This window comes from Amphiura filiformis, chromosome 12, assembly GCF_039555335.1.
Source record: "Amphiura filiformis chromosome 12, Afil_fr2py, whole genome shotgun sequence".
Taxonomy (NCBI): domain Eukaryota; kingdom Metazoa; phylum Echinodermata; class Ophiuroidea; order Amphilepidida; family Amphiuridae; genus Amphiura; species Amphiura filiformis.
Genome location: NC_092639.1, coordinates 56,439,326 through 56,452,317, shown reverse-complemented (window position 1 = coordinate 56,452,317; position 12,992 = coordinate 56,439,326). Strand labels below are relative to the sequence as shown.

The 12,992-nt window shown below is 37.3% G+C and overlaps 1 protein-coding gene across 1 annotated transcript in view; it reads left to right on the top strand.

Moving 5' to 3' along the window:
• Nucleotides 1–12,992, top strand: part of LOC140166933 (inactive phospholipase C-like protein 1) — a 129,405-nt gene that overhangs the window by 116,089 nt on the left and 324 nt on the right. The window contains exons 13-27 of the mRNA XM_072190418.1: nt 336–456; nt 1,892–1,977; nt 2,415–2,497; nt 2,948–3,143; nt 4,152–4,331; nt 5,199–5,306; nt 5,691–5,815; nt 6,936–7,020; nt 7,187–7,333; nt 9,651–9,748; nt 10,166–10,267; nt 10,815–11,069; nt 11,555–11,644; nt 11,971–12,123; nt 12,555–12,990. Coding sequence (XP_072046519.1) covers nt 336–456; nt 1,892–1,977; nt 2,415–2,497; nt 2,948–3,143; nt 4,152–4,331; nt 5,199–5,306; nt 5,691–5,815; nt 6,936–7,020; nt 7,187–7,333; nt 9,651–9,748; nt 10,166–10,267; nt 10,815–11,069; nt 11,555–11,644; nt 11,971–12,123; nt 12,555–12,990 — 2,265 coding nt within the window. The remainder of the gene's footprint in view (nt 1–335; nt 457–1,891; nt 1,978–2,414; nt 2,498–2,947; nt 3,144–4,151; nt 4,332–5,198; nt 5,307–5,690; nt 5,816–6,935; nt 7,021–7,186; nt 7,334–9,650; nt 9,749–10,165; nt 10,268–10,814; nt 11,070–11,554; nt 11,645–11,970; nt 12,124–12,554; nt 12,991–12,992) is intronic.

The window sequence follows — 12,992 nt, the reverse complement described above, 5'->3', positions numbered from 1 at the left end:
TCTCTACGGATGTAGGGAATAAAAAATTTTGTAAACTTTTGGCCTGAAATGCACAAATTTAGGCCAATCTAGATATTATTATGCATGTTTTGGAAGATTTTGCTCTATTCTACATGCCCATACCAAAAGTCGATTTTCCAAAATATTTTTTTATATTTGCCTCCCTGAATTTTGCTAATTACCCCAAGACCCCCATTCCCCCCAAAAAATATCCTGGTGCCGCCACTGCCAGCACCTCATAGCAGGACTGAATATGAAGATTTTACAAATGAACAGTTTATTTTTACCCTGTACCTAATATTTTTGTTGGTTTCCTGTTTCTTTTTACCTTACAGTGGACTGTTGGGACGGAGCCAATGGTGAACCAATCATCTACCATGGTCACACATTAACATCTAAAATCTCCTTCAAAGCTGTAGTAGAGGCCATTAACCAACATGCATTTGAGACATCAGAGTAAGCTTTATATTTATATTTTAGAAATGGCATGAAATAATTAAAGATGTGTTTGACTTCCAAAGGATCAGGTCTAGTTTAAATTGTACATGAATATACATTAATATCTATATTCCTTAATTTAGCAAAAGTAGAAATTGGTGCTTACAACCAGCATGTGTTTGGCACATTATATTAAGTTAAAAGGAGAGGTTAACACAATGAATGTGTTACAATTCATCATTGTTGTCCTATGGGTCATGACTGACCCATTGTGACCATTATGATGATGTTGTTCCAACTCTGCCTGTCCAATGCAAGATGGTTAGCACTCGTCAGGGATAGTCCAGTGGATTATTTGATTCCATCAGTCCAATGGAGCTTCTGTCTGCCTCTTATGCAAAGTCCTTCAACTTGACCCTGAACTATTATCTTCTCCAAGTTGTCACCATTTCTTCTTGAGATGTGACCAAAGTACTGCAATTTGTTGCGATCAATCTTCTAGCACACTGTTACAATTAAAACAAGACAAACAAAATGAACAAGTGTCAGCGCAAACTCCAGATAAAAAATCAACATGGGATTCAAACCTGAAATAATGCCCAAACCACTAAACTATCAACTCTAAATGATAAATATGGCTGAAACTGAAGCTAATGTAGGAAAGTTGGGGTATACAACACAAAGTTGGTGGGTACGTTGCATCATTTTAATATCACCAGAAGGAACAATAAAAAAACTTTTGGAATTGTTTTTCAGGTTCAATATAGAACTCTTAAATATTTTTTTTCTTATAAAAACCATTTAGAATTGTTAATCGGGTTCCTTTTAATGCATGTGTTGCCTATAAAGCCACAAATCTACATACACTTTATCATTTTTTTCTGGAGGCAATCAATTTAAAATCGGAGATTGGAAATCAGTTGATATTATAGGCACAAAAGCTTTTTAACAATCTCATGCTTAGACTTTAGAGGAACTATTTTCTTTATAATTATCATTTGATATGGAAGATATGAAATGGAAGTATGCATTACGAATCAATTACATCAGCATCTCGCAGCACTTGTCAGATAGTTATTGTACAAATGCTCCATTTCACAATTGATTTACTTGTTATTTCTATTTTCAAGAAAAAGGGTATAGAAATCTGATGGAAACTCTTTTCTAATGAGCTACAGAAAGCAATTTCACCTCTCTCTGTCATTTTAAGTTGCTTACAAAAAACTGGTTCAGGAAAAAATATCAATATTTCACTGTGCCACTCACTTTACTCATTTAGCTTAAGAAAAAGTAACAAATTGCCAAAAAATATGTTGCTACAAACAAACAAAAGTTCTGCAACTATTGCTACTATTCTAAAAATGTTCATGAAGTTTATCAGTTTTTGTCCATTCTTGTTGCCCATAGATTCCAGATAATTTTTGTTATAATCTTGTTTTCTTTTCTTCTGCAGTTATCCTGTGATATTGGCAATAGAAAACCATTGTTGTGTGGAGCAACAGAAAGTCATGGCTCATTATATCAAAACAGTATTTGGAGGTAAGAAACAATACCTAATGAAATGTGTTAGTGTTTTACATTGTATAAAGGTTGAAAATTAAAGTGTCATATAGGAGGGCAAGAAAGTGACCAATTTTAGCACAAATGCCTTTTGGTGCAGCAATTAAGGATGCTAGTTCTAAAAAGGAGTTAAGTCATAAAATAATGAAAATGAAGCTAGTGTTAGTTTCTGCTACGTGTGCGGTTATCTACACCCTCTGTGCAAGATTCATAGGGACAGTACCACCTTGCATTGAAACTGCATGGGATGCAACAACTTTCTTTCCCATTTTTCTCGAAATGGACTCAATTTGGCTTATAACTATCATCATCAATTACTATACCAGTTGTGACGAGCCCGTTAACTACAATTGATTCATAAATACTTTTATCTATTCATACCACTTTTAAAATTGAAATGTGTTTTATTTCTGCAGACAAACTTTATGAGGAAAATATTAATGAAGATGCACAGTACCTTCCATCTCCTGAACAACTCAGACATAGACTACTAATTAAGGTAGGTACCCCTGACAACTTTGTGTTGTTATTCTGCATGTTGTTAGCGGATTCTCATTGTGGACAATGGATGATTCTGCTCAAAGCACTGACATAAACATTTGCACTTTTTACGATGCTACATAGATGAGTGTGCAAAGCAGCTGCCTCTACACATTGACGTCACTGCCACATCGGGGTGAAAAATGGTATGGCACATTTAAACATGAAATTACAATGGAAACATAACGTGCATAGGCAAATAAGCCAGAGAAAAAACATCGGACATAATATTCCTGTGCTGGGATTTGAACCCCAGACCTTCAGATAGTAAGTCCAATGTTTTAACAACTGAACTAACCAGATTGTATCTGATAAACCGGACAAAAGCCTGGTACTTGAGGATAAGCAGTCAGGGTAAACAGTATAAAGTACACATAACAGCTACACTTATTTGATTTCTTTTCTATAGGGCAAGAAACTGGACACAGATTGCCAAGAAGATCAAGGGGAAGTCACAGACGAAGATGAGGGTGGAGATAGCGAGAGGAGGAGATTAAAAAAGGAGGGCGCTGTCAAGAAGAGGGTGTTAATAAAAGAGCTTTCAGATCTAGTCACTCTATGCAAATCTGTACGTTTTGACGATTTCCAGGAAGCCTCTCAAAATCGTAAGTTCTTTATTTATTACACAAAGTTCAAATGTTAAGAGTACTACCTTTGTTGATAAGTTAATATGAATATGCAATTTTATTTTTATTTTTTGGTGGAAAAAACTTTTTGCAAAGTGCAAAATAGGAATTTGTTTATACAAACATGTTCCTTGAGTTTCAGGTTAACCCAGCAACTGAGTGTAAATTAAGATAAGGATAATGAACTGAGTGCAATGCATTGCATTAGTCAAGATAATTGCACGCGCCGTGGAGTTATTGCATAAAGGCTCTCGAGCTAAATGCAATAACTGCATGGCAAGTGCAATTATCTTGACAAATGCATTTGCATGAGTACATTATGTGTCATATACTTCGAGTATAATAGGCAATATTAATTGCTGCATTAAATATTTTAGTTAGGAAAAATACCTTAAATTACAAAAACACCATCAGGCCACTGACCTGGTAGCAAGGCTGCATGTAACTGGTGAGGAAAATCAATCACAGTATAAGTTAACTATCAATGGTATCGATTGCACCATAGGTCATACTGTAGTAACTTATTCACGCGTGGTTTGTAACCAATTGACTTTATGTTGTGATCATTTTTATCGTGGTTTCTAACACAGAGAACATGAACCAGTTGACATGACAATGATCGATTTTGATGCAAGTTTATATTATTTGGGCTATGAAGGGTAGTTCGCTTATATTATGCACAGGAGCAGAATACATAACGATGAATAGAAATGGGCACTATACTATGATCAGCTCGTAATAGGCGGGAATTATTCGGTTTTGGTTACTGCGCGAGTCAATAAAGTCCAAACTTACGCTCACGTAAATTTAAAAAAGCGCGCGCCATTCACGCAATACGCAAGGCGCAGTTTGCATAGGTGCTGTGCTCAGCTGTGTGTACGCAATTCTATATTAATCCACGATGTTATGAGTCCTGCCTATTACGAGCTGATCAGAGTATAGAAGTATAAGTTTGGATACCATTCTTTGTTTTCCTTTGTTTCACAGAAAAGTACTGGGAGATCTGTTCCTTCAGTGAGGGGGTGGCCAACAAGTTTTCCAATACGTGTGGTGAAGACTTTGTAAATCACAATAAGAGATATCTGTCAAGGGTCTTCCCTAATCCTAACAGAGTGGACTCTAGTAATTATAATCCTCAAGATTTATGGAATGCAGGCTGTCAAATAGGTAAGAACAGGTGTGTGGGTGTGGAGGGAGGGGGGGACTGGGAAGATGTTGGAAGGATTTATTGTGAGTCACAACAAGAGATATCTGTCAAGGGTCTTCCCTAATCCTAACAGAGTGGACTCCAGTAATTATAATCCACAAGATTTATGGAACGCAGGATGTCAGATAGGTAAGAACGGGTGTGGAGGGGAGGGGGGGGGGCTGGGAAGAGGTTGGGCAGGGAGAGGTTGGAAGGCTTTATTGTGAGTCACAGTAAGAGATATCTGTCAAGGGTCTTCCCTAATCCTAACATGTGTGAGTGGTGTGTGTTTGTAAAGACTTACAAAGAAGGATGAACCCCTCAAAAATACATGATAACCAAGGACATCCAGGAACCAAGGATGTCCATGATTCCCTTTCCCTAGTTACTGTATTGCAAACAATGTAAAAATGCATCTAAGACCACGTCTCATTTGCCGGTGTAGAGTCATGTCTCAGTTGGACAGCAAAAAGTCAAGGGGGTTAAGATTTGGAGCTTTGCTTCGGGTGTGCAAGGTCCTGGGTTAGGTTCTCATTTACAGGTCTTTACAAGTAGGGGGTTTGAGTGTGTATGGGGACAAAGCGTTGATGATCTTTCCTTATCTTACCACAGTGCATTCTGCAAATGGCAAATGTCAAGTTTATTGTTACAAATTAGCATGCCAAATAGGTAAGGAAGTGTGTGCGAGGTGGTTGAATACTGAGGAATCAAATCAATTTTTTTCAGATACGGGTTATGAATATTCAGTTGTTGAGCAAATTAAAATTAATAGGCACTCATCTGAATTACTGTCGATAATAAAATTGTCTGTTTTGGTTTCATTGTGCTATTTTTCCTCTTTTCTCCAGTTGCTCTGAATTACCAAACCCCAGGTCTGATGACAGATCTATACGATGGCAAGTTTCACCAAAATGGCCAGTGTGGATATGTGCTCAAACCTAGCATCATGAGAGAAGGTAAGTGTCTTTGTCTGTCTCCAGAAAGTGTCCTGTCCTGTCCCATTCTATTGACTGAATCAAACCACTCTCATTTAAGTTGTGAATACATGAACATATTTGTTCCGTTCAGAAAGTTACAAAAAAGTTTGGTTTCCAGTAAATTGAATTGCAGACTCAGCGGCAGAAAGACGTATCTCCATTATAAGCTACTGTGGATACGTTTGCCTGTAATATGCATGAGTTTAGTCAATTCACAGTGCATGTCCTATATGAGTGCATGCACTATGTGTGAGTGAACTGTCCACAGCTGCTAATGGAGATACGTCTTTGTGCTGCTGAGTCACCAACATGATCATTTACAGCATCTCATGACAATAATCCTGTATGTTCTTCTTTCGTCAGCAATTTCCTATTTCAGTGCAAACTCAAGAGACATCATTCCTGGTACAACACCACAGATTCTACACATCAAGATCATAAGTGGCCAGAGATTCCCTAAACCCAAGGGATCAGGCTCAAAGGGAGACGTAAGATGATTTTAATTGTGTACTATTACTAAATAGTTGTACGTTAATTGTGCACATCCACCACAAACTGGTCGTAAAGTCGGCATTTTCCATTTTGAGATACAATCAAAAACAATATATGGATTTCTATGTAAAATATAGTAAGAATTTGACCTTTGATGAACCATAACTTCACTTCCAGATGTCCATTGAAGCTGGTTGAGGTGTCATTTTAAAGCTGAAACTGTATTCTTTCCAAATCTGCAATAAACAGAAAAATGATCTAGAGCTGACTTTACTACCACTTCGTGGTGGATGGTCACAATTTGTCAATTTTGTTCCCAGGTTGAAGTGTGAAATTTAAACTTTTTCAAGTTTCCCTTGATGTTATTTTGTTCAAATTGTATAAGGAAAGTATACTAGTTAGCTATTTTTTATGGACCCTAGTTTAGAACTTGGTTTTGAAAACATGCAAACAACAAAAATGAGTGAAATCTTATTAATACCATATTTGACACAGATTAGGACTGCATGTATAACTCATTTTCCCTGTGGGTATATTTCAACTTCAAATAGGTAACAGTGGGCCACACTTGTCATAAACATATCAAAGAGATCATCACTAATAAATGTATAGTTTGATTCGTAAAGGCAGGAAATGTTAGGCTTTTACCACTACGCCAAAAATGTAGTCCCACGTTAAAGGGTTCAATTAGTTGACCTGTCTGGTCTAAATTTTGTGTGTTACAGAAAGTAGACAAAGTATAGGACTTGAATTAATAATTTGTGATGCTTCTGGCAAGATGTCGCAAAAAAATTCTCGAAATAAAACATTTTGATATTAATCCGCGATGTTATACTGCATGCCGATTACGAGCTGATGAGTATAGATCCGTGTAAGTTTATGAAAATAAAATGAATGATTGATTGGAAAATAGCTGCTTTATGTGAAGTCTGTAATCAAATGGGCTTTTCCAGCTGAAATCATACATCACCCTCTGGCAGGTAACCCCATTTGAAATTCACACTCATTTTGTGGAAGATTAAGGGGGTGTATGGATTTCAACTGGAATACTCCAATGAAATCAGGATAGTCTGCAAGTGATTTTGTTTAATTGCTAGTTTTGAAATCCTCTTGCAGGTGATAGATCCCTATGTTTCCATGGAGATATTTGGCATCCCAGCTGATTGCTCTGAAGAAAGGACCAAAGCAGTACAACATAACGGTAAGCAAATGAACTCTACCCCACTTAATCTATTTATTGGAATGGTGATGTCACTTTTAAGGTGATGTCACCTTCAAAAAAGACTCATGTGCTATAAATCATAAATGATCTAAGCATACATATCTTATCTATTAACTTACTTTCCTTTGTATTGTTACTTTTACAGGGTACAACCCAATTTTTGATGAAAGTTTTGAATTCACTGTCAACTTACCAGAACTAGCCCTTGTGAGATTTGTAGTATTAGATGATGACTACATTGGAGATGAATTCATAGGACAGTATACTATTCCATTTGAGTGCCTGCAACCAGGTAGGTTATTTGTAGTATTAGATGATGACTACATTGGAGATGAATTCATAGGACAGTATACTATTCCATTTGAGTGCCTGCAACCAGGTAGGTTATTTGTAGTATTAGATGATGACTACATTGGAGATGAATTCATAGGACAGTATACTATTCCATTTGAGTGCCTGCAGCCAGGTAGGTTATTTGTAGTATTAGATGATGACTACATTGGAGATGAATTCATAGGACAGTATACTATTCCATTTGAGTGCCTGCAACCAGGTAGGTTATTTGTAGTATTAGATGATGACTACATTGGAGATGAATTCATAGGACAGTATACTATTCCATTTGAGTGCCTGCAACCAGGTAGGTTATTTGTAGTATTAGATGATGACTACATTGGAGATGAATTCATAGGACAGTATACTATTCCATTTGAGTGCCTGCAACCAGGTAGGTTATTTGTAGTATTAGATGATGACTACATTGGAGATGAATTCATAGGACAGTATACTATTCCATTTGAGTGCCTGCAGCCAGGTAGGTTATTTGTAGTATTAGATGATGACTACATTGGAGATGAATTCATAGGACAGTATACTATTCCATTTGAGTGCCTGCAACCAGGTAGGTTATTTGTAGTATTAGATGATGACTACATTGGAGATGAATTCATAGGACAGTATACTATTCCATTTGAGTGCCTGCAGCCAGGTAGGTTATTTGTAGTATTAGATGATGACTACATTGGAGATGAATTCATAGGACAGTATACTATTCCATTTGAGTGCCTGCAACCAGGTAGGTTATTTGTAGTATTAGATGATGACTACATTGGAGATGAATTCATAGGACAGTATACTATTCCATTTGAGTGCCTGCAACCAGGTAGGTTATTTGTAGTATTAGATGATGACTACATTGGAGATGAATTCATAGGACAGTATACTATTCCATTTGAGTGCCTGCAGCCAGGTAGGTTATTTGTAGTATTAGATGATGACTACATTGGAGATGAATTCATAGGACAGTATACTATTCCATTTGAGTGCCTGCAGCCAGGTAGGTTATTTGTAGTATTAGATGATGACTACATTGGAGATGAATTCATAGGACAGTATACTATTCCATTTGAGTGCCTGCAACCAGGTAGGTTATTTGTAGTATTAGATGATGACTACATTGGAGATGAATTCATAGGACAGTATACTATTCCATTTGAGTGCCTGCAACCAGGTAGGTTATTTGTAGTATTAGATGATGACTACATTGGAGATGAATTCATAGGACAGTATACTATTCCATTTGAGTGCCTGCAACCAGGTAGGTTATTTGTAGTATTAGATGATGACTACATTGGAGATGAATTCATAGGACAGTATACTATTCCATTTGAGTGCCTGCAACCAGGTAGGTTATTTGTAGTATTAGATGATGACTACATTGGAGATGAATTCATAGGACAGTATACTATTCCATTTGAGTGCCTGCAACCAGGTAGGTTATTTGTAGTATTAGATGATGACTACATTGGAGATGAATTCATAGGACAGTATACTATTCCATTTGAGTGCCTGCAACCAGGTAGGTTATTTGTAGTATTAGATGATGACTACATTGGAGATGAATTCATAGGACAGTATACTATTCCATTTGAGTGCCTGCAACCAGGTAGGTTATTTGTAGTATTAGATGATGACTACATTGGAGATGAATTCATAGGACAGTATACTATTCCATTTGAGTGCCTGCAACCAGGTAGGTTATTTGTAGTATTAGATGATGACTACATTGGAGATGAATTCATAGGACAGTATACTATTCCATTTGAGTGCCTGCAACCAGGTAGGTTATTTGTAGTATTAGATGATGACTACATTGGAGATGAATTCATAGGACAGTATACTATTCCATTTGAGTGCCTGCAGCCAGGTAGGTTATGGTTTAGTAGCTCTAATACAAAGATGCGATTTAACTCAGATATTTCTTGTGTGTATCCTTTATTAACTGTGTTTATCCATACATGCGCTGCCACCCTCACACCACATACACACCTCACACACACACCTGCCCCCCCCCCATGTCCAGCGCATGGCAAAATAATACAGAGGCTCACTGTTTACAATAAGCGACACTAAAACATGGAGTGTGTGCACTTTGGTCTAACCCGGTTCTTAATATCCTATTACATCGTTGAATAATTCAATTTCCTCTTGTGACAGCTCATAAAAGGGCAAGAAACTGTCACCAGATTGCCAAGAAGATCAAGTCACAGACGAAGATGAGGGTGGAGATAGCAAGATAGTAATCCATGTTCATGACTTTTTTCTTGCAGGTTACAGGCATTTAACATTACTATCCAATACAGGAGAATCCTTAGAACCTGCCTCATTATTTGTCCATGTAGCAGTCACTAATAAGAGAGGAGGAGGGGTAAGTCTGGGGTGTCCATGGATGCCAGAAAACATTGCTATTTTGTTATTTTGATGTACAAAGTTTTGAGGAATGTTTCAAGTCATTTTTGGGAGATCAAACTCAATTGCCAGATTTTTTCTTTTAGTTCATAAACAAAATCTATCATCATACAATATAGGATGAAGAGATGAGGAGGGATGGAGTAAATGAAGCAATGGAATGAATAAATGAAAGAGAGGCTAGACAGAAAAGAGACAGAGAGACTTAGTGGAGAGAGAGGGACAGAATGGGGGAGAGGGACAGAACGAAGTAAGGGGGAGAGATAGAGAGGTAGATCAAACATTTGTTTATGTGCTAACATTGTATCTGTGTTGGTTTAGCTGTTCATGAAGTTGTTTTTATATAAAAATATTTCACAATGGGTTTATTTCACAGAAACCAACCAAAAGAGGAATGTCAGTGAAGAAATCGAGACGAACAAGAGAGTACACACATCTAAGAACAGTTGGTGTCAAAGGAATTGATGAAAACTTCAAGGTAACATTTATCGCTGTGGTCTTTGAAAGTTCAGAACTTGTTTTTAGGTCTGTGGGGGCTAGGGTGTTGAAGCCTGGATATATTGCTGCCACATTGACAGGGGGTTCAGGGGGCTGCCTTTGGCCCTGGGTTAGATGAATCATGGCGTATGAAGGCAACCATATATTAAACGCACAAGGGTGGTCTGTAATATATGAAGAAACCAGTTTTGGGTTAAATTCAGTAGCAGGGTCAGTTATTTTTAATTACTACTGTAAAAGTGGACGTTTTTGTGCGATTGATTTTTGTGCTATTTCCCTTTGTTTTTAAATTTGTGATTCTAAATTTCCTTACATTGACCTATACACAAAAGGAATATATTTGCACATTTTTATTTTCGCAGCAGCAGCTTGGAAGGCAAAAAGCGTGATAATAAATGTAGCGCATAAATTTCCACTTTTACAGTATTCTATCAAAATATTGGAAAGTTGGTCTTACACTTTGTTTTGTATCGAAATTAAGTGACTGTGTATCCCTTTAATCTTCATAATGAATCGTCCACCAACAGAGTGCTCTTCAGCCACTGAAAGAAGCCACAGACCTAAGGGAGAATGTGCAGACATCAATGACAAGGTTCAAGGAAGCTTGTGGACTTGCATCAATTGCCAACCTGAAACAGTGTATCAGGTTACTAGCATCTAGAGTAGCTGGATCATCAGAGACAGTAGCATTGAGGTTAGAGTTCAGAGAAGGATGCGCTTATCTAGAAGCCCAGGGAAACTTACCAGAAATGCTTAAGAAAGCACTCAATTGTTTCGAGTCGGTAAGCATATCATTTGCAAATACTAAAAAATCTGGTCTTGTCTTAACCCCCTAAGCACTACCTGCCAATCTAATAGTGCCTCTGATTGGTCAGTTATATGATATTTTAACTTATATCACCAATCAGAATAAGCTGTGCAAATAATTCACCCAATTTTTTTGTGTGGTAAAATTATTCCATTGCTGATTGGGCTGATTGATAATAAAAACTCGGCAGGTAGTTATCATGGGGTTAAGGGGGTCAGGGTGTGCATGTCCATGTTTGTATGTGCATATTTGTACAGGTAGATTTCAAAATGTTGATTTGAAGAGAGATGATCAAAAAGAAAAGATGATAAAAAAATGTGAAATTTGTTCTCTTTAAAGGTAAATGACATGTATGCATCAAAATTCTGTAATATATTTTGTGATTTTACCTTGATTGAAACTAGAAAGTGAAAATTGGTCTTGTGATCAATCAATTTTTTCATCTATACTTTTCTACAGATGGTTTCTATGTGCAAGCAGCTGATGGATGAAGCAGAAGAAATCGTTCAGAGAATTGATGGGATACAGAAGAAAGGACTCGTCTTTCATGTAAGAAATAATACCGCTTTTAACATTTTCTTAAAACAATTGATGATTGTGAAATCAGACAGGTGCATCTTAAAGCCATCACTTGAAGAAAAAAAACGATGTGGAAGTAAAAGTCTAACTGACCAGTTGTAGTCCTAGGGAAAATCAGACCCTATTGTAAGACTATCCCTGTGCTCAAGGTAAAATTTACACCTACTTGTGTTACTCTCTTAACCATTTTCCTGGGAAATGACAATTCTCAATGTGTGTCTTTAAGATCAAGCCAATGTTTTCAAATATTTTTAATATGTGTTGCTTACAAATCTCTCCTATTATATGTCCAATAGGATCAACTCAATGTGCTATTAACCAAAGAAGGTCTTAAGGGCAAGAAACTGACCAGGGCCACAGAGAACTTTGCCTGGAATATACGAGTGTTGAAAGGACAGGGAGACGTGCTGGCTAGATCCAAGAAAGAATGCCTAGACTGGATGAAACAGGTGAGAAAACACATGCACCCCTACTCGCGTGGACATGTGAATGAAGACCTCATTCTGGATCTAACTTAAACCCGAAACACACACGATCCATACTATCCAACAGCGTCCCTACCTATACCTCAAACATGAACCTGTGGCATACACATTTTTATGTAATTTGTAACCTTCTGAATATAGTCATTTTATCAAGGACATCCTTAGTTGTTGTGTGTCCATGTTTTTTCCAGAGCACTTCCTCTGTATGTCCTCATTTGGATTTTCATACAAACACCCCAACACTAACACTTACACCCACAAACACATATATAGCAACAAAGTTAGATGTTACAAAGTTAGCTTCTTACTTCAATTACAAGTTTTCTTATTGCAGATGAAATATATTTTTAAAGATATTTAATTTGATATTTTTTGTTGATCTGTCTCATTTGCAGATCAAGGAAGCAGGGATTGCCCTTGGACTCTTGGAAGAAGAGGATGGGTCATCTCGTCCAGATGGAGTCGGACAATTCATTCCAGATGGTGACTCTTCAGACTCGGACTCGGACTCCGACCCTGACCCCATGGTACAGAATGGCCAACCTTCAGCAGCTGCAGTGCAAGTAGGAGAACCTGAAGTAGACCACAGAGCTGAAGAACTAGACCAAAAGTTGGAGTGTGAAGTCAATGAAAATAATGCAGAGCCAGACTTGGATGAGAGTTTTGAACTGGAAGAAAACCAGAAAGATGACGAAGAACAAATTCCAGAACAAGACGTTGGCGTAAATGAGTCTCAAGAAGTCAGCACAAATGAACCTCAAAAACTTAATGACGAACAAATTGCAACAAACAATAATTGTAACCAACAAGGAACAAATATTGATGACGATAAA